Here is a 22,267-nt window from a genome sequence, read left to right as displayed (position 1 = left end):
GTGTGTGTGTGTGTGTGTGTGTGTGTGTGTGTGTGTGTGTGTGTGTGTGTGTGTGTGTGTGTAAGGGGGGCTTTAGCACTTCCACAGGCCTCACTTAGATGTATTTACTATGACCAAGAGCCTGTGGGGATGGAAATGATTAAAAAGCTAGAACAGACATATGGAGGTGTCTGTGTTTGGTTGATGCATTGATGTACCTGAAAACAGCATCTCATTAGATAATGTGTGTGTGTGTGTGTGTGTGTGTGTGTGTGTGTGTGTGTGTGTGTGTGTGTGTGTGTGTGTGTGTGTGTGTTTGTGTGTGTGTGTCTCCCACCATTTAGCTGAGAAGACTGTTTGAGGCTATTAATAGAGCTCAGTCCCAGCCAGGGACAAGCTGTCAAATCCCATTCCATCCACCTCTGTGTCTCTCTTTCGTGAGTGTGTGATTCTGTCACTTTTTAGGATACAGTGTTGAAATTGAAATAAGTTTATTTCAGATCTTTTGCATTGAGTATTACATTTTAACTTATATTTAGTATTCTGCTTATGTTAAAAAGTACATAATTATTTTCTATTTAAACTGATCATTTTTATAACAACTGTTTTCCCTCACATCACGTTACGTTCCATCATCCAATAGGCTAATGAATGTTATGAAATGTTTGCGCCATCTGCTGGTTACTAGTGCTGGTTTCTAACTGACGGTGCCTTTAACATTACCAAAGCCTAAATAGTAACAGAACTAACCGCTAGGGGGTAGAATTGTTACAGGGTTTTAAACGCCAGACATTACCATTCGCTTCGATGTTATATAAAGCAAGAATGAAGGCGTTCAAAGTGATTCTCAGTCCAGGCACTAGGGACCTCAAATATTACACATTTTTGGATTTGTTCTAACACAGCTTTAATTTATTAGGCAATTACCAAACCTCTATGGACTGATATGTTAGATCTAGATATATATCAGTTGCCTCTGAAAGTGATTTAAGATCATGAAAGGCATATAAGTCCATGTGCTTTTTTGTACAGCATTTCCTGTGATTTGAAAAATATTTATGAAACACACATTTGGCACTCCATAAACACTGTATTTGGAAACAAGTTATATCAAAAAACTTGGAATTGTATTCATTCCTTTCAACTGTGTGCATAAATTTAATTAACACTGTCTCAGATGTTGCTGCCAGAGTGATGCTGCCATGGTGACATTAGGTGTGGTAGAAGGTGAAATAGATCCTCCTCCAGCCAATTGCATTGGCCAGTATCTCCATATCTGGTGTGATATCATCGCAGCAGCTCTGTACCGCCTGCTCCCTCAAATCCTTAGAGTCACAAAGCTGTACATAAACAGATATGCACCAGATATTCACCAGCCATTATATCAGAAACATGTACCTTGTATTCACTTACTACTTTATAAGGTACCGTAGATGTTTTAAAATCTTTGAAAATGAGTTTGATTTTGAATGTGAGTCAAATCTGAAGTCTTTGAGGGAGAGGTCTTAACTGAAAATTAATAACTGAAATATGAGTCAAGTCTGAAGTCTTTCCTTTTCATGCTGAATGAAGTGAGATTGAGGATTGGACTTTTGTTGTTCCAATCAAAAGAAAGATCTTCTTAAAGAGGTTGGCCTACTGCATGTGGTATGTGTGGTGTAGATGTTGAGGCCATTATCCACTTCACTTTCTCTGACCCCTAGATGCATAATATAATTCAAACGGGTGGGGAGCTAAGACAATTAAAGAAAGCCAAAACACATTTTTCATGAATTTGACAATGGCACTATTTCAAAAACAAAACAAAATAAAACAAAACAAACAAACAAACAAAAAACAATATAATTTTTATGAATCATTTGTATTCAATTTAGACAGGTCTGAAGTTATTTAAGGTTGAGTTGCAAGTCGAGTCTGAAGCATATTTTTATGCAATTTAAGTATCAAAACTCAATATACTTATGTTTGTAAGTCTATTTTATGTAAATGCATAATGACCAGATATTTGCTTAGTGGACAACTCTCAACAAAGCATAATCTCTCACATGTAGTGGCAGGGTTGTAGGTGTTGAGCATGTCCATACCCTTACTGTACTATTGTTGGTGTTTTTTGCACATGGAAGTGCCAATGCTGTAATAAAAGTGTCTGCCACCCAAACAAAATTGGCCTAAAGTGGCCATTTGATCAGAAGCTAACCACTGATGAAGACCCAGAGTGTGGCTAACACAAACTGTGCATGGTCTCAGGTGGGCTTTAGACTCTATATTACTGTTACTGGTTTAGTAGGGAAAATATTATGAAGTTACACTCTGATAAATCCAAAGAGGAAATGAACCAAACTCAAGCAAATAGCAAAAGGGGTCCAGGCCACAGACAGAGTCAATTCTACACCTAATGCTCACACTAACCTAACTCAGACTAACTCTTGTACTGATAGGAACATGAGGCCATTTAAATTAGTTTGAGTTGAACGGAACATATTTAAAATTGTTATATAAACACTGTTACAGCAAAACCCACCTGCAGAATTTCTTTGAAGCAATGGGTAATTGTCAAACATTTCTCTGTAGAAAATTAGATTCATATTAATCTTAGCTACAGAAAAACAATGCTATTATGCTGCTAACTATATAAGTATGTCAATATTGTGCAAACTTTATTATATTAAATGTAGCATTCAGTGAGGATAGATAAGTCTGGTCAGACCACTCTAGAGTAACTGGGCTGGTCAGAACAATCTGGAGTAACTGGCTAGGCTTTGGATGGGGTTCTCACCTTCTTAAACTTGTGTGAGGTCTGGCTGAGGCGGCCAATGTCCCAGAAAGTCAGGTAAGAGAGGATATGGAGCAGCAATTGGTCAGACAGGCGCTCCAAGTAATTAAAGCATCCTTGGAATAGAGCCTAGCTATATTCCAGGATCCTAGAACCAAACACTGCACCTACCTGGTCTAAAGAAGGTCACACTTGGTATAAGATGGTTGATAGCTTCCTTTACATCTTACGTTTTTGTTGTACCTTAACTTAATTCTGAAGGTATATAACAATGCAACGTTTCTGCAGTTAACCGTGTTTTACATCTGAAGCAGTTTGCATGAATTTGTAATTTTTTTTCTTGTGGTCTCGGCTCAGTTATAGAGTAGAATGAATGATACATAATTTTACAAATCTTACAATGAACTCTAGCATCACTTAAAAACTCATCACGAGACTGTTTGAGCTCCCCATGTGCCAACCCCTGAAACTGTTCTCAGTGAAATCTTCCACCACCTCCATATCACCTGTCCACATATACCAAAAGAATATTGGGATAAATTTTTGAACGCATGGTTATGTGTGATCTTTTTTAATACCCAAGAGCAGATAGATATCTTAGATATTTGTCAGTGAGGTTTTATAGGTGTCATCTATAGCTAATACAACAGATAGGTATTGCTGTTTGTGCTGCTACAATAGCTATCTATCTAGCTAGCTATTATCAATAGCCCTATGCTAAATTTGAACATATCAGATATTTGCAATAGATATAAAACATTTCAAATGAACAGATTCTTGTTACTAATACAGTTATTATACCTCAGTTTTTGTTACAACAAGTTGGAAAAAATATTTTTAAGGACGTTGGCCTTGGCCACTTGTTTCAAACAATATTTCATTTAGCAGAGACGCCATTTTTGGACGCTAGATGGTTACCATGACAACCAGAGCCTTTGACCTAATAATTCGCTTTAAATAATATTTCTCTGAATGTTTAGATTATTCTGTAATGAGCGATCCAGAAACGTTTAAAACACATCATAGTAAAATGTGGAAATAATTCTAAATTTAGCTCTATTTGGCAAAAATCAAGAAGTCATGATATTTTTTTTTAAGATTAGAGGGTCACGACCCAGCGGAGTGATATTTGATAAGGGATTTGTATAAACAAAAGCTATATACAATTTTATACGCATAAATGATGTACAGATTAACATTTTTGCTATTTCTACACGTTATAAAGCTTTTATATTAATTCCCATTTCATCTAACCATTCACACAATATTCTTTTATACCAAAGTAGTTCCTAGCGGAAGAATGGACCGGTCTTGAGCGGAGCTACTTTGCAGATGCAGGTCTCTCAGCTGATGAAGGTAGCCTAGCTTGCTGAGATAGTGGAGCTGCTGCAGTGTGTAACAGCAACTACAACACTGGAACAAATAGGTAATAACTAAATTCAACAGCAGATTTAGTACTGTCCTTGACTGTGGCTTAAAGTTTCGCTTTATGTATTAGTTGCCGAATAATATGACGAAAAACAGGGACCGGTTCGCGGAAAAAATATGGTTTCCAATTGTCATCTCTCGAGTCCTGTTCCTGCTTTCCTGTTTTTTGTGTCTGTGATGCAAGCAGTGAAGAAGGTTCAGAGGCCATTACGATTTCTTTGGTAGACACAATAAACTACTTGAATGATTTCTTGACAACGTGGGTAAGATTTCGAGGTGAATTACACACTCTTCCCAAAAGTAGAACAAACATGTCGCACATAAGTAATGTTAGTTTTTCAGGGAAGCTAGCTATCTCTATGGCTAACCCGGTAGCTTGGTAAGCAGCAAGTTAATGCAGTGTGGTTTCTTGTGAATGCCTAACGACACGCTAGCTAGCTAATAAGGTCACATCTAGCTAGCTAACGTTAGTCTTATTTCAGTTAGCTTGGCCGATGGGATTAAAATGTTTCTCTTATTTGTAGTAACAAAAATAACTTTATATTAATCACAATTAGTTGTCTTGCCTGGCAAAAGTCGAATAGTAATTTAGTAATTATCAACGCCAACTTTGTCATAGCTAGAACTGTATTGCTAGTTAGCTAAGCCAGCTAGCTAGTCAGTTCACTAAAATGGTCATCGCATCAAAACCCGTCTGTTTACTTAGCTAGCTAGTCATTTTGACCTGATCTTGCTCACACACGTCAAGTGTCTTTCTAGTTAATATTAGTTTAGCCTGCTTAAACCACATGCAGTAGGCCGACCTCTTCAAGAACGGTACGTTTATTTTCACGCTATTTGCGACAATGTATTTCTAAGTATTGCAGTGTTGTGCAGTTAGACGTTCTAAGCTTAAATTAGGAAAAAGAAAGTCGCTACTGTGCCGTTGATCGATGACCAAGTTTGTATTTATGTACGTTATCCTAAATTTTAAGGCCGCAAGAGATTCTGCCGTAAAAAAGGACAGATAACAAGCTAGTTTAGCTAGCCAACTGGAAGTAGCCTTATGGATAGTTAACGTTAGCTAGCCAACTGGTTTGCTAGAATAGAATGTGGCTAGCTACAGTAATGCTAATCATGAAAAATCGTATTGTATAGTAACGCCGGACAAGACAATATATCAGTGGTATTTGTTTTGTGAAAGACTTTTGGCGTTTCTACATGGAATATTTGTCTAAATTACATAGGGAGTCATAATTGTCAATTGTTGGGGAAGCAGAGCTAGTTTGCTATCTAGCTAGCTATGCATCTGTGTCTCGTTTAAGTTAGTTTGTGTTGCAGTGGTGGATTTTCTGCTCCCAGTACAGGTGTTTATTGTTTAGGAAACAAGGCCTCAAATTTAGTTATTACATATTTAATATGATCTTATCCATGTGTCAAACTGAGACCAGTGGTGCTGGCATGCTAACTAGCGTAATACGTCAGATTGGGCCTCTTGAGTAAGAAAATAAACTTGGTCAGATATGGCAAGGTAAACATTGCAGCCAAAATAATTAGGAACGTTAAATTCATCATTCCGTCATTGTTACATTTTTTAAGTGATAAATACATTGAATTAAAATCTAGTTTAAAAAAAACAGACTACAATAATCGTACAGGCCCGAACATGGCCTTGATAATTATGTCGTATTTTCACGTGAACATTTTCAGTATACGTAAGTATAAGTTTAAACTATTTGCATGATATAACCTAATATTCAGGAACGACATAAGGAGTTTTTAAATTCTTCGGTTTCTCGTTATCGTTTATTAGCTCATTTAACATCTCTGTTAAATTCTCTAACTAAATTACTCCTACGTTTTGTACAAGTGTGATACTGAAATAGCTAGCTGGTTGCATTTTGGAATAATTCACTCTTTGTATCTCAGATTTAATAACATTTTTACTTAATTGGAGGGTAGGGTGAGGATGACAGTTGACTGTTCATAAGAGATCTTGCTGTTTTAGTCTATGTTCATCTAAATAAGGATCTCTTTTTAAAGAAGGAAGCCTACATTCTGAATATGTTCACATGTGATTTGAAAGGATTAGCACTTTGGTATTCTCAATTTACCAAAAGGGTAAAACATCATTGCACAAGCCAACATGAGAAAATACAAAAGAGATCACTGTTTGAGGTGAACACACAATTTACACAAATGTAATGCACTTTAAATTTTGTAAATAATCAGCAATGCAACCAATCCCAAGTTTGATAACGTAAACGTTAAAAATCTAGATACAGATTGAGTGTTCTTATGCAGTCAATTGTCAATTCAACACAGTGCTTTTCAGTTGACATTGATTATTGTAAGTGCAACTTAACCCAAATGTAGTAATGTAAAATTTAAGTAATTTTAATTTGCTTTAAAGTAGAAATGTCACACTTTGCTGTCTTGTTGGCCAGTTTGCTCACCACGTCATATTAGTGGCTCACTGCTTGTCACATGACTAGCCCTGAAGCTAAACCATGTGTGTGGGAAAACTGGTTTAAAAAAAGACTTCTTCCAAGCTAAAATTTCAGGAGATGTGAAACATTGAATGGATTTCACATTTAAACAGTACACATTTTCTTGACGTTTTAAGAGGGAACCTTTTGCTCATTTAACTTGCATCTTAGTACGGCCTATTACTTCTACCATTTGGTTTTTCTTTTGTGTCTTTTTTGGTGGATTAGCTCTTTTAAAGAGGTACCCTTATAGATTACTGTGTAATGTCTTTGAATTTTCTTGAGTCCAGTAACATTCCTATAAGCATTTAGATTCTCCTGAGCCAGGGAATTGCATTTGGTAATGATTTCTGTCTTATTATAAAAGCAAAATGGCTGCCACATCAATCGTTTGTGTAATTAAGCTGCTTTCTGAAGGTTTTTGTACCACCATTACCAAATTACAATGTATGATCAACAGAAGGTATTTTCACTTATTTTCTTGTTCCCTTCCCATTTCTCCTCATCACCACCAATTTTCATCCTAGGCTGCCGGTTGGGGCATTTGCACACGGCTGGTAAGTTCCCACAATCTTCTGCTTCCTTTTCAGGCACACAGGGTGATGGGCAGATCTCTAATTGGGCAGTGGCTGCTAAATTGGAGAGCATACACAACACCAATACTGGCAGTATAGAACCAGGAAGAATAACCAAACTTGTTCATTCAAAATACATGTATAATATACTTTTAAAAAGAGAGCTTGTCTGCCTACTCCCCATATGCCTTTACTGTCTGTACCTGAAAAGTTTATCCAACATTGCCATCTTTCTTGTAACCTCACCAACCATTTGAAGTTTAGGAGTAATACTGATTGATTGAAAACAGCACTGGCGTCTATTCATGATATTACTCAACACCAGTGTATTGTAATCATGCTGTAGATGTACAAGTTAAAGCATTGGTTTCCTGGTGCCAAGTTTGCTATAAACATTTTTTCAGTGAATATAATAGAATATGCTGAAGGAGCATTGTTTGAGAAGGTATTCACATTCATTAACATTCACATTTATTTACTTACAACATTTGACATTTCTTGACAATATTTAACATGTATGCCTACATGTTTGTTTCTCCTCTTAAGCAACTCGAATCAGTATGTTGTATGCAGAGCTCTCAGCATTGTCTCTGGCTTTGTGTATTCATATTGTGCATTTCATCCTGCATTTGTCATAAAACATGTAAGAATAAATGAGTGAAATATCTGGTGGGTGTGCTATCAAAAATATTTTAATAATGATCATGAAGTTTAGGTTTACTACTAAGTTTATTAGTGGTAAAAAGTGCTGTGTGTAGGGTAAACATCTCAAATATTTATTATAAAGAAAATCTAGTCATAGACAAAATGATAGGTCATGGTTACTGTTATTTTTGCTTAGAGAAGGGGACATTAAAATATGTGTTGACAGGATTTTCAAAGTACTTGCAGTAATGTGTTTGTTTACATGCACAATAATCAAATTGATACTTCAGAGCATGCATAAAACCTTTTCACCAAAACATGACACCATCTCTGTCAGGGTCTTGTGGAATATTTGGCAGAGGTTTTGTTTATTCCTTAAAAATGTACTTCAAATTGGTAGTGAAAGTGTTGGGATTCCATTTGACCTATTTTTAAAAATTGATTACTTTGGCAGGGTAGATTTAAGGGAAATCAGATATATATTGCTTATATCGGTGTCAATCTGAATAATTCATTTGGCAGATGTTCTTAATGTCGATTAATCTCTTCCCTGATTATGAGCTTGCCAACCTTACAAGACCATTACAATGTCAAGGATATGTATTGTTATTACTGTTTTTTCAGTTTTATGGTGTTGGGGTTCTGTTTTGCTCTCTTTAAGATAACAACTAATAATTATAGATTAAGATTTAGGTCTATCTAAATATAGAAGTCTGCACTCTGTCAGAACTCTTGGGTGTCCTTAGAGAAGCAAAGTGTGCCTTATGTGACACATGTGATTCAGATTTGTGTGTATGTACACAGTTGTGCATGGGAGGTGGAGGGTGAGATCTTGCAGAGACACTTTCCAGATTGTAGCCATTGAGGCATACTATTGTTGGGTTTATGGGAACCTTTGAGAACTTTTATGATGTGGTTCTTCACTGGCTTTTATAGAAATTTGGCAGTGCTGACATGATTCATTTGGCAAACCTCACTGCCCTCTGCAGAGCAGGCTTTGTGGTTTTTTGAACTGTAGTTCTTTGGCTGTAGTTCTTTGGCTCTTTGATGTTCCTAGTGAGGATATTCTCTTCCTGGTGAAAGGTGCTTATTTTGTCTCATTGTGTTAGATGTAGATCTGTCCTTGTACATTTTCCGCCAGCATCAGTAAAGGATATACTAAGGAAAAGATTATGACTAAAAGAAAGTGAATTGTGAACCAGATTGGATTTGGTATAGTAGACACCAATGCTACCAGAGGGCTCCTGTTTCGAAGATTGGGGAGGGCTGTTTCTGTTTTTCTTTGCGCTTTTTTTTATTGCCACCCTCATGTATAAATCTTGTCGAGTCCTTTTTTTGGAAGCTATATCCTTCATTGGGCTATTGACTATATCATATGAGGATCAAATACCCCCCTCCCCCAGTCAACGCTCGTCAACCATCATACTATTGATCTGCTTTGTATGTGCCATGGCACAATATATGAGAAACTCATTGAGGCACCTTAGTGTCATCCTGATTGAGTGGGTGCTTTAGAGCATTAATTTGTGGAATTTGACTTCTTAAACTTGGAAACGGAGAACAGGATAGTTGTGTATGTGGAATTGATCATGGATTGGTTGAGGGGCAAAGGTTGGAGTGGCTCAGTAATAAGGGCTATTGAGACTTCATACAAAAAGCTGTAGAATGGAAAGAGATATTTAACTGTAATTGTTGAGTAAGATGGTCAGGTTTAGTAAGCTAGTCAAAAGGTAGGTATATAAAGATCGTGGTCAGTAATCAAGCAAGCTTGGACCCAACCTGTTCTGTTTGCCATGCTTTTTCAACTTTGCCTCCACCTCAGTGACGAGTGTTGTAAATACTGCTTTAGTCACTAAGAAGACCTGGTGGCAGTGTTTACAGCTTGCCTAGTGTTGTCTTTACAAGTGTGCATTCCCTTTCAGCCGTAAAACATACTTGTACGTTTCAGATTTTTACATTTTTTAATGGTACCTTAGTTCAAAACCATCCATAAGAGGATGGAAACTAGCTCATTCTCATGTAAATATGCATCTTAAAATGTCACAGCATGCTATACAAAACATATCTGCAGAACCTCCAACAAGAATGTGTCCCCTTTGGAGTTTAATTGGGGAAACAGCAAGACCAATATTTCCTTTAGTAAGCATATGATTCACATGGGCTATGTCATGAATTAGGGCTGTGCAATATGGCAAAAATATGATAACACTTTTTTTTTTCTCCCCTGGATTTTTTTTCAGTATTGATGTATTACAGTATATTATTTGATAATGTTGCCAGTTTGAAGAGTATCCTGAAGAGTATGACTGAAGGAAACCATAGGGTTCAATAGTTAAACTTTAGAATATTTGCAAAAGTAGAATAATGTAAGCATTTACCTGTGCAAACATGCTTTATCTGCCTTAACAAAATCTCTATTTTAACAAAATAAAGTAATATTAATTATGTCCTGGTTTTACATCTCAAATATTTTAAAGGTAGAAATCTGTGTAAAAAGTGCAAAATGTAACCACTGTAATCTAGTCATTATGCTACATATGAGTTTGTCACATCATTAATACTGCTTGTTATATCCTTGCTCCTTTTTAATTGCTTTTCATATGGAGTAATGGCTGCAAAAGACAATATGATTTATTGTTGTTTTGGTAAACCCTCACTAGCAATGCTAAAATGTGGGCTTGTCGCTGTGGTTTCTGGGATTCACCCTTCAGGTAATGAAAAATGCGAGTTGTTTCCTGTCTTGATTTGCCCAGACCAACAACATATTTAGCAGGATGTCTTAATCTATGCCTCATCACTTTTCAGATATGCAAAGCACTTGCATATAACTGATGCTGTGGTAACTTTTGTCAACATTTTCCTTTGGAGGATATCAAGTGTTCGCATTTTATGTTTGCTTTTATGGCACTATTATTGCTTTTATGCCACTGGTTCCACTTTTCCTAGTTTTGAGAAAGTTCTTTAGCACCGGTAGCATATCTATATTTTATTGAATTAAAATGTTAAATGCTGTCAACGTTGTCAACATATTGTATTGCGATTCTGTTTCAAGATCATTTTATTGCCCAGCACTAATGTGAGTCAAATTTAATTGAAAGAATTAGTGATAACTAATCCCTCACCTGGAGCCACAAGAACATTTGAACTAAACAAATGTTATGGCAAATTTGTTGACTCTCTCATGTTCACACTGCCTTCTTGACTGTCTGCCTGCCTGCCTGCCTGTCTCTCTCCCTTAGTGAATGGTAGTGTCTAGAAAGGGTATGTCCCTTCAGGAGAGAGGTGCCAATGTCCAACCGGCCTAATTCCAATCCAGGGGGGTCACTGCGCCGTTCACAGAGGAACACAGCCGCGGCCCAGCCACTAGACCATATACTCACAGGAAGGTCAGTGCATTCACAATGCATACTGTGTGTTGTAGAAAGAGTGCTGCTTTCTGTGGATGTGTGCATGTGTGTGCATGCATTTGCAAGATAGTAAATAAGGCTGTTTTGTTTTTTGTTTGTTGTTGTTGTTTTACTTTCTTGCATGGATAAACATTTAAAATTATGATTAAAGACTTTACAGCTGTACAAACTTATTACAGTTCACATTTTCTGTTGTAGTCATTAATAAGCCTGATGGGTTGGTATTTCTGAGGGTATAAGTAGAATTGAAACTAAGGTTTTACTGTTATTTCCCATCCCACATACATTCGCTCTATAATTTCCAACCTCTTCAGGTTGCAGTCAGAGCACGCCAAAAAAAACCCAAAAAAAAACGCAAAATCCCCTCCTGAAAGTAGATAATTTACTAAAGCTTCCAAAGCCCCACCCAGCTCAGCTGTTGGCTCTGTCTGTGGCCACACCTCCCAAAGGTACTACTAATTCTCTGCTGGACTTGGGGTGTGTGTGTTGTGGGGTGGGGGAGGAGGTTTAAGAGGGTGTATTAGAATATGGACAGAGTGTTATGATTTAGCTGCACTCCTTTTGTGAATGTTTGTGTGCAAAGCATGGTACAAACTTGCTCCCTGTTTTAATGTACTGCATGTGGGTTTGGTGGATTGAGAATGAAAATCAAGAGTATTGTGCTGGTTTGGTCTGCTCATTGCCAACACATCGAGCACTTTCACATATAAAAGGTTGCATTCATTTAGAGACCATTTTGTGACACGATCTGTTCTTAAGTAATTAAGTTTAGTTTGATCATTGGCTAATCTGGTACTTGCTGTAGACCTGAGTCCTGTACATTGTAATCATAAACTGGCAATAATGACACTCTAGCTGTACTAGAAAAGCAAATGTATTATGTGAAAACGCCCTATACATAGCTTTGTCTAAGATCTTGGTGTCTTTGTTCTGCTTTCTTACTATATTATTGTATGTAGTAATATTTTTCTTCCTCACTTTTTTTTTCTCACCCATTCTTTCTGGTCTGCATGTTGTTGTTGTTTTGTTTTTTTTTGTTTTTTTCCTACTGTATTCATTCTTGTGTGGGTGTTTCACCTCCTTTGCCCTTTTTTCTCTGTCTGTCTCTGTATTTCTCTCTGTCTGGGTGGTGTGCAGAAGCAGTCTCTCTCTATCTGTGGGAACCCACTCAGCGTCAGATTCAGCTCTGACTTCAGAGGCAGCAGGGAGTTCAGGTCAGCAGGAGCAGCGTGAAGGCGGCAGCAGCAGCCACGCTCTCAAACGCAGTTCTGCCCCTGAGCACAACAGCACCTACTCACCAAGCCCAGCCAAGCGGCCCAAAGCCCTGCCTGGCCCCCATCCTCTGGAGAGAGCCAGCACCTCTGAGACGCCTGTGCCTGGAACCCCAGAGCCCAAGCGTCCGCACAGCACCAAATCCAAAAAGAGACGCTTAGCTGCCGAGCCCCCTGCCCCTCCAAGCAGGGTCCTGAGCAGGAAGAGCGGCCCCTGTCCCGGCCCCAGTGGGGTCTCTGCCGCCTCCTCCCACAAACGCAAGAAGGCAGACACTTCATCCTCCTCCTCTTCCTCGTCCCTCCCTAGCTCCAGCAGAGCGGCGGGCCTTCTGCCACCCCGCAGCGAGGGCGGCCGGCCAGCCAAACCCACCAAGCTGGCGTCCAAATCGGCTGCGTCAGCCAAAGCTGGGTGTGGCACCGTGACTGATTCCTCTTCTTCCTCAGCTTCTTCCTCCTCCTCCTCTTCTTCCTCGTCGTCTTCAACAGCTGCAGGTGTGAACAGCTGTGCCCCGCCACAGGGCGCTCGGCTGAAGCAGGGTAAGGACCAGAGCAAGGCCCGTCGCTCTCGCTCTGCCTCTTCGCCCTCCCCCCGTAGGAGCAGCCGTGATAAGGAGCAGGCCAAAGCCAGTGGATCCTCCAAATTTGAGTGGACATCCCGCTTCAACTCCAAAGTGAACCTGCCAAAGCCCAGATTGTCTTTGCCTGGATCTTCCAAGCCCGAGAGCTCGTCTAAGCCTGGACCATCGGGACTACAGGCCAAGCTTGCAAGTGAGTCACCCACACAGAGAAGATGGTTTGAGGCAGCAGGCACAAAATATATCCCTTGGGATTTTTTATTTGCTTTTACTTTTGATTACATTTGATTATATCTTTTTTCTTTCACTTTTGCCTCTTTGTTGGAGTCATGCTGCATGAGAGAGGATAGCAACACAAGATGCTCTCTGTTTTGGCTATAAGATAGGAGGACTGAATCCCAACTGCCAAGTCGGCAAGTTTCTCTTTATCTAGGCAGTTATGGTATGGCAGATAAACTTTTTGTATGCAAGATATGGAGAGGTATACTGTTGTAGCTCTAGTATTGCTAGAGCTCTGGATTCCATCTGAGACTAGGACTGGACACCTTGTGTAGACTGCAAGATTTTGCTAACTCTACACATGTCTGCAAAAGCAAAGACACTTCACACATGCATGCACACACTACATATTATAGACTCAGATTGTAAGTGTAGATTTATGATAAACTCAGTTTGCATGAATACTCTCACATTCATTCAGCAATTCCCCCCATCAGCAAGTGAACAGTCTGGCTGTGCATAATTTAATATTATATCATATAAAGCATAACTAATCCTTCCACACTGGTCATGTGCTCTTCTTTGAAGTGCCTAGCAGAGTTTAGGCAGTCCTGGCCTGTTCTCAAATCCAAGTCACCCATCATCCCCTGATAAACGATTTCTAACGGGCTCACATCCATTCCTCTCTGTGACTTGGTCCTGGTGGTGGGCTCTCATCGGGCCAAGGGAACTAGCTCGAATTTCAGCCCAACTTGGTGCCAGTATGCTGGGCTAAAAATACTCACTAGCTGCTGCTGCTACAGTAGCTTATGGGTCGGTACTCTCACTGGATGAGTGCGGAGGTAGCACAGTATTTTACTGTTGATACACAGCCAGGCAGGTGAGGCTAGCAGAAATTTGGAGACTCTAAAAGCTCAGGTAGGTCAGAACATAGGCATGTATAGACTTATGGGAACTTGAATCAACAGTGGTGCTGAACTGCAAAACTATAAATGAGAGCTTTGGGCATGATTGCACTGGGGTGTCAGACTTTACAGGGCACATGCAGTGTGCTGCCTTATTTTTGTGGCACCGATGGCTGATCAGGAACTAGAATAGGAATGAAATGCACGTGTACAGCATGCCCTCTGCTTTTATTTTGTGTCCGGACCCCTTTGGTTCTGTGTACATTGTGTTATTAGGTCAGAATTGGGTAAGAATTGGTCCATACTGAGCTAAGTTGAACTGCTTTTTGATTGGGGAGTAATTTGGGATGATGGCAGAAAGGGTGTGGTGCCATAAACTAAGACAGTTCTCAGCCTGGAATAGGGGTTCAACCAGCTGCAGGGGGGTTGGGGGCAGGCCACCAGGCTCGGAGCTGGATATGGCTGTGGGATGATTCACCAGGTCATCAATGGAATCTCTTTCTCAACCCACCCCCTGCCCTGGCCAAGAAATATTGTAGTTTAATCTGGATGTAAATGTGTGCACCCTTACCAAGTATGTTTTCTTTTTCTTTCCCTTAGTCACTGTGTCTGTGTTTCTGTGCTTAGAGATTCATATGTCTCAAACACACATGCATACGGGGGGGGGCACTTTTTGGACGACACTTTTACTGTTTCCATTTAGACTCTGGCCAGGGCATTAGCCTGATGGTATTCTTAACATTGTCCTATCTATTCTCACATGTGGGTATGTATTTGATAGTGACTACAAAGCATTTCTGTAGCATTTCTAGACAAGGACGTATACCAAATGCTGGAAACATATAAATGCCTCTGTGTGTGGGTCCCTGTTTGTCTGTGTTTTTGTATGTGTGGGTCTGTCTGCGTTTGTGTCTGCCTTTGTGTGTGCATGCCTGTATTTGTCTTTGTTGGTCTATGTGTGCCTCTCTTTCTGCATGTGCACTATCCAACGTAACACTTTTTCTCCTGCTGGCCCCTGTAGGCAAATAAAAGAGCAAAAAAAAAAAAGCTGTTGGCTGTGTTTTGGAAGTTGTTTGAAACTAGCTTTAGCCAGTTAGTTAACATCCCAGGTGAACTGACTAGTGACTGTAATTGATGTAAACGCTGTCACTGCGGTTCTGTGTCTGTTTGCTTGTGTGCAGTCTTTCTCTGTGGTTTTCATAAGTGGTCAAGTAACTAATTTTAGTGATCATTTGCTAAGCTACAGACCTGTTCACATAGTGTACCTAATTCTTTTTGTTGGTTTTTGTCTTACTGTTGCATCAGAATTAGTGTAGCCTTGCTATTCTATTTTTTTGTAATGGCATATTCATTAGTGTATATATAACATAACATAACATAACATAACATTTTCATTGTTCACTCCAATGTTTTGCCACGTTTTGCCTATTGCCACTAAAGGCCTTACTAAGCGAGCTGAAAAGAGAATTTATACCAATGTAATGGATAGATGATGTGATTCATTCCTAGATCAGTAAACAGCCTGTTGTACTTTCCTCCTGTAAGCCCACAGGGAGGCTAGTTTTTGAATCTGCTACACTCAAATTAGTTTTTTCTGACCACATTTGCAGCAGTGTTGTTGGTGTAGCCATTGAATGGCTGGTGTGCCAGGTCATCTGTGATCTTAGGCCATGAAGTTAGGTAGTCATACACGCTTCAATACTGCAATTGAGATTCAGGTGAGCAAGGGTGAGTGTGGTGTAAACCTTGTTTCTTACTCAGAAATTACTATGTTATTAAAACAGTGTTCTTCTCTATTCATGCTAATGGCTTATTCCATCACTGCATGTCAGCATATGTGAGTGCTGCCAAAGCATTATGGTAGGTGAGCTCAGGTTGGGATGTAAGAAACACTTAGCCCATATTGCAAATTCACTTTAATATCAAGCCCAGTACTTGACATACCTGTTCTTTCCCTATCTCATCCTGTGGAGCATGTCTCCCTAAGAGACAATCTGATGTACTCTACATGCTAAGTGCATGCTAGTGGAATGTTGCATGCTAAGTGCGTGCTAGCAGTACTTGCGCATGTCTAGGGCTGCAGTAATGGGTGGTGGTGGTTGTTGTTGTTATTGGTTGTTGTTTACTATTTATAATAGTAAATGTATAAAAGAGAATATGACAGGTCTATTACAATGAACTTTATATTTTAGAAAAAACTTTTTTTTTTCTTATATAGCATACAGCATCTATCCAAACTAAACCTAATTTAGTGTATTTAAGTGATATATTACATCCTTGGTTTTGAATAAAACATTTTCTGAAATGCAAAATCAAATAAGTAAATAAAAAATGTAATAATTCAAATGTATTTTAGAAAGGGCATGTGTGGCACATCCATTTGAGTCATTAAACATTTATTTTGAAGAAGCTGGTGTAGCGAGGCTAAGTGACTGTTGGTATATATGACAAACACAAAATAGTTTGGTTTACACACACAAAATATAACCAGGTAAAACTAAGTAATTTGCTACTTTACCTAACCTTTACAGTGCACTTGGGCATCAACATGAACGTAGGAAAAGGTTTTTGAAAATGGCTAAAACAGCAGTTTATTACTTCCCCAATGTACAAAAGGTGATTCCCTAGCAGTATTTGTTAATTCATTCAGTTCATTGATTCATTTGAAATATGATTGTAGGTAACTTACTTCATTTCATTTACTATAATGCATACTGCATAGATCCAAAAATGTAAAATTGTGCCTGGTAACCTTCTGTAAAATAACAGCAGAATGACTGCTTGACCTCCTGAGTCAGGCACGAGCACCCTGTGTTGTGGTACATTACCACCACGCTATAACATTGTTTTTGTATGCTCCTACATTTTTGTTGTTGGCAAGCCTAGTATCCACATTGGAACTTGGGGATATTGTGGGTATAGTTATATGGATTAAAAGAAGTTTTGATGCAAATAATTTTATTTATTTATTTATTTATTTTAGTTTCTTAGTAGGCTACTGGTGTCCATGTTTCTGACCAAGATGTCAAACAGTCTCCAGAGGGTGGCATGAGGGCCCTACATCATCTAGTGGGACACACAGCCCAGCATTGTGCAACTTCATTGGCATTCACCAGAGAACACCTGAATTGGCAGGCCATTAGTGCCTTGTTCTTTTCACAGATAAGAGTAGGTTTACACAGATATGAGTGTGACGCATGAAACAGTGAAGATGCTGTGGTGAATGTTATGCTGCCTGCAACATCATCCAGCACGAGTTGTTCAGTGGTGTCTCAGTAATGGTCTGGAGAGGCATATCCTTGATTGTCAGCGGTACCCTGACTGTTAGGTGTCGGGGTGAAATCTTCAGAGCCATTGACAAGATCTTATTCTGGTGCAGTGGGCTGTGGTTTTCTCTTCGGTATTAAACTACAGGCCAGTGCCCGGCCTCGTGACCAGTGTGTGTAGGCAGTTCCTGGATGATGGTCATTGATGCCATTGACTGGCTCTCATGTTCCCTAGACTTGAATCCAGTTGAGAAATTTCCAGACTGTGCAGGAACTCACTGGTGCCCTGATCCATGTCTGGGATGAGATCCTCCAGGACACTATCCGCTATCTCATCAAGAGCAGGCCCAGACGTTGCATGCATAAAAGTACAGTGGGACCATACACTCTACTAAGTTGCATTGAAGTGCTGTGATTAAAATTCATTCATATTCAGTCAGCTTGTGATTTTGAATCCAGTCTTCCAGTCCTTGATAATTTTAATTTCTATTGACCATTGTCATTGAAGTGCAATTTGTTGAGAACAAAATGATGCACAATTTATATTAAAGATTTTTATCTTGGCTCTTTCAGTAGTTAGAATCCGATGTGTGATTTAAGTGTTCCATTAATTTTTTTTGAGCAATGTATAAACCTCATTGTTATAATTGTGCTGTTCACGTGCTTTCTGCACATAGTCAAAAAAATTTAAAGGATTACGCATCTATTTTGTTTATTTATTACATTTTAAAGTAGTAGTACTACCAGTTCAGAATCAATTTCCAACAAACATGGTAACAGTCTGTGATTGGTTTGCTTGCATGTGAGTTAAAATGCCCTCTCTGGTTAAAGTAGAAAGCTCCAGAGCTGATTCAGTAGTGTGGCTAATAGTATGCTGACAGTCACAACTTTAACTTGCAACATTGCTGCTTCTTAATCAACTAGCAAAAGCTAAATTATGCAAATGTAATGCAACAATTTATTAGAAAAATCTTTGTAAATGGTAAACAAAACAAAAAAATATTGCATACTTAATAGTCATTTCTTGGACCTTGTCGAATGCTTATAGGGCACAAAGACACAAACATTCATCTCAAGAATGGAATATTTTTAATTAAAGCCAAAAAAGGTACTGATTGGCCAAATCCCTTGTTGTTTTGTTCTGCCAGATGGTGATGTGAATGTTTTGAAATAAAAGTACCAAATATCCTACAGCTGTAATGATTTGGGCTATAGTTTATACAGTTGAATGTGCTGAGGGAAAATAAATTAACCAGCATAGTCATGTGCAGCCATGTTTCTTAACTCCAAGCCAAAAATAAATGCTTTCATTTAGTTATGGTCAGCAAGACCTTGTTTTTTTTTCTCGTTCATTAAATATCCACCATGTATGATGGTCACAAATGTGCTAGAAGTGGCAGCAGAAGTACCAATGTAACATGTTTGCCCAGTGGATTAGTGTATTTCCCATCAAGTTAAAATGGGGTTTTCTCTTCAGTGCAACTCTTATTTTGCATAGTGAATTCTTAAAATATACTAACTTCTGAAGTACGTTTGAGAAGACTCTGGATACAAAAATCTTGAGAGATTCTGTACAGTGTTTGAAAACCCACAAAGCAATGGTGTTGCTCAGAATATGATAATTTTTTCTACATATATTAAATTTGCCTGTTTTGAGCACTTTTCTTACTCAAGTCTGTGAATGTACAGTAACCTGAACATTTATTTTATTCTGTTTTTTTTTTCCCCCAGTACTTTTAATAAAGCTAAAACCAAAAATAGCCTAACCTGTAATATAATATTACAAATGGCGTTTGTTTCCTATAGCACTGAAGAGAAAAACAAAAACTTTAATGCAGGTGTTTTGGAATATCAAAGTATTTTCAGTATTTTGTAACAAAGTAATAGGTGAATATTTGTAATATAGGTTTATATTACAAAGGTTATGTATTTGCAAATATAGGTTTAAGGAAGCCTGTGTGTGTGTGTGTGTGTGTGTGTGTGTGTGTGTGTGTGTGTTAGGTTTGAGAAAGTCCAGTAAGAAACGTAGTGAGTCTCCCCCAGCAGAGCTCCCCAGTTTTCGGAGGAGCACACGGCAGAAGACCACGGGCTCCTGCGCCAGCACAAGGTCAGTGCTTCATTACTTTGGTATGTCATGGTATGTGTGAGAGAAAGAGATCTACCACAGGCATTCTCTACAGCTCTAGGTTGGTGGCACTTTCTGCTTAATCTGCTTTTTGTCTCAAGTATTAGATTTGTATACTGTAATCATAGTTGGTGCTCAGTACTCTTTCATATGTCGTTGTCAGTCGGCGAGGCTCAGGCCTGGGAAAGCGTGGGGCAGCCGATACTCGCCGACAGGACAAAATGGCTGACTCCGATAACAACCAGGATGGTGCCAATTCATCAACTGCGCGCACAGAGGAGGCCCCCCAGGGAGCTTCAGGTACGGGAGCGTGCAGTGATGGAGTCTCAAACGCATGCAAATGCATTCACATGTCAAACTCACCTCTTTCATAGATACAGCCAGATAACTTGCAGTAAATTCCCTCCGGCCCAACCATCTTGACCTGTGATTTGTTGATGGGAATTTACAATTGACTTAATTTCTGTCTTATCTCTGCAGCTTCTAGCTCAGTTGCAGGAGCTGTAGGCATGACCACTTCTGGGGAGAGTGAGTCAGACGACTCTGAAATGGGTAGACTCCAAGGTATAGCCACCATTCACATGGTTGCTTTAGTAGAAACTGCTGTAGCCACTGTGTAAATTATGAGCCTTCACTAATTGCCGGGCTTACAGCAGACTGTACCCTGTGTTGTCAGGGTCTGTTGTTTAAATTTTCTGGCATGTTTCTCTCTGGTTGTCTTGTTCTTTGCTTTGCAATAAAAGTTCATTTCTCCCTGCAGCTCTCCTGGAAGCCCGTGGTCTCCCACCTCATCTGTTCGGGCCCCTCGGGCCCCGCATGTCCCAGCTGTTTCATCGCACCATCGGCAGTGGAGCCAGTTAGTAACCATTCCATATACGTTATCTTCCTTTGGTTGCGACATGTTTTGGTTTCTTTTAACCCACTGATGTCTCAAGGGATTCTCTGTTTTTGCAAATTTTCTTACATTTACTTTAAAGGTACTTACTTATAGCATGATGGTCATGATTCAGTGCAAAAAGAAATATGGCCCGTAAAACTGAAATTGAGGTCCAATTTTAGAAGTTTCATATGCCCTCTGAAAACATTAGTTGCAATAGGTTTACCAAAAGTTTACAAAAGTACTGAAATACATTTGAGTAAAGCAGCACATAGGTATGTGTAATACATTGTCTAAAATGACACTCTAGATATTTATTTAGCCATACTGAATGGTATTCACCTACACTTTCACACAAAGTTTACAAAGTAAGCACTCATGGACAGTCAATTTTGTCTATCAAACATTTTCCACTGAAGCAACATTTAGCTAACTAGTAGTAGACAGTGTGCCTAAATATGACCATAGCTATCCATTCCAATATCCGTATTGTAAAATAACATGCATTTAGCCATCGATCTCTTATTTTTTATTCTTCATCAAAGGAATCAAACGCCTCTGGCTCTGAAGCGCAATTATCTTCTTCACTACTTTCCAAAATGGCTGCAACTTCAGCAGCTGTAAACATTTTGCACAATTTAACTAGGTGTCGATTGAACGAGAGAGATTTCTGACGACATGAGGGGTGACGCCTTAGTGATTTCATGATTGTCTATTGGTTACTTTCACACAAATTGATGCACACATTCATCAATTATGGTAGTAGATGGGTAAGACTTCCATGACGAGCGAATGACATGGGACAAGGCAGATGACATGTATTTTAACCTATATCTCCTAGCCTTCCATAGGCTCTTATCTTCCACTACCGACAAAATTGAATTGGCGTCACAAAATGATTTAAACGATATTTATTCTGTTATTGCAAAGATATTCATTAAAAAATTTGAAATATCGAAGCAGACACACAAGTGCATACATCAACCACAACGGGTTAACCCCAAACGTCTACTACTCATTTCTACTACCTACCCGTCCCACTCATGTCTTTCTTTCCCACTATCTCATCTTGCCCAACTTCTCTCTGATGCTTCACCTCTTACCCGTTTTCTCTTAGGTTCTAAGGCTCAACAGCTCCTGCAGGGCCTGCAGGCTACAGGAGATGAGTCACAGCAGTTGCAGGCTGCTATAGAAATGTGCCAGCTGCTGGTTATGGGCAATGAGGAGACACTGGGAGGATTCCCCGTTAAGAGCGTTGTACCTGCCCTGGTCAGTGTCTACCCCTCCAACTCTCTCTTTCTGTCTTAACTCTGCATGTGTGGTGAAGCTATCCTGGTTCTTTTGTGCAACAGCTGATTTGAGATGCATTTATGTGTTAAGACTTGGCATGTCCTCAACTCCTCTTTTGTCTTTTCACAGATCACACTTTTACAAATGGAGCATAATTTTGATATAGTGAGTATAAGTAATACTTCATATATATATATATATATATATAATATAAAAATATATAATATAAAAATAAGAGGTTCAGGGAGAAATCTTGTTGAGTGAGGTGTGTGTGTGTGTGTGTGTGTGTGTGTGTGTGTTCGTTCTCCAGATGAACCATGCCTCTCGTGCTCTTACCTACATGATGGAGGCTTTGCCCCGCTCCTCCGCTGTGGTGGTAGATGCCATCCCTGTCTTCCTGGAAAAGGTGAACAACCCTTTAGTCCAGCCAAAATACATGGAATCCATGTTGATTGTGAGAAGGA

The 22,267-nt window shown here is 39.2% G+C and overlaps 2 protein-coding genes across 7 annotated transcripts in view; one reads left to right on the top strand and one right to left on the bottom strand.

Moving 5' to 3' along the window:
* Nucleotides 1–1,190: 1,190 nt before the first annotated feature.
* Nucleotides 1,191–3,649, bottom strand: fbxo36a (F-box protein 36a). Its single transcript, XM_035525725.1, is given in 5 exon segments — nt 1,191–1,319; nt 2,756–2,928; nt 3,152–3,225; nt 3,227–3,258; nt 3,554–3,649. Coding segments are annotated over 5 exon segments (504 nt in total).
* Nucleotides 3,650–4,062: 413 nt separating this feature from the next.
* Nucleotides 4,063–22,267, top strand: part of trip12 (thyroid hormone receptor interactor 12) — a 39,788-nt gene continuing 21,583 nt past the window's right edge. The window contains exons 1-11 of one of the 6 annotated variants that reach the window (XM_081715929.1): nt 4,063–4,178; nt 7,176–7,205; nt 11,108–11,254; nt 12,419–13,314; nt 19,513–19,618; nt 19,800–19,936; nt 20,117–20,200; nt 20,397–20,492; nt 21,631–21,782; nt 21,933–21,968; nt 22,114–22,209. In XM_081715929.1, coding sequence (XP_081572055.1) covers nt 11,157–11,254; nt 12,419–13,314; nt 19,513–19,618; nt 19,800–19,936; nt 20,117–20,200; nt 20,397–20,492; nt 21,631–21,782; nt 21,933–21,968; nt 22,114–22,209 — 1,701 coding nt within the window. In that variant the 5' untranslated portion in view covers nt 4,063–4,178; nt 7,176–7,205; nt 11,108–11,156. Of the gene's footprint in view, nt 4,179–4,366; nt 4,457–4,510; nt 4,997–7,175; nt 7,206–11,107; nt 11,255–12,412; nt 13,315–13,347; nt 14,259–19,512; nt 19,619–19,799; nt 19,937–20,116; nt 20,201–20,396; nt 20,493–21,630; nt 21,783–21,932; nt 21,969–22,113; nt 22,210–22,267 lie in introns of those variants that run through there. The other 5 variants (XM_027026373.3, XM_027026375.3, XM_027026376.3 and 2 more) reach the window with 5 other exon arrangements.

This window comes from Electrophorus electricus, chromosome 6 (genome assembly GCF_041902795.1).
Source record: "Electrophorus electricus isolate QZ-2024a chromosome 6, ASM4190279v1, whole genome shotgun sequence".
NCBI classification, from domain to species: domain Eukaryota; kingdom Metazoa; phylum Chordata; class Actinopteri; order Gymnotiformes; family Gymnotidae; genus Electrophorus; species Electrophorus electricus.
This window is presented reverse-complemented; position numbering and strand designations above follow the sequence as displayed.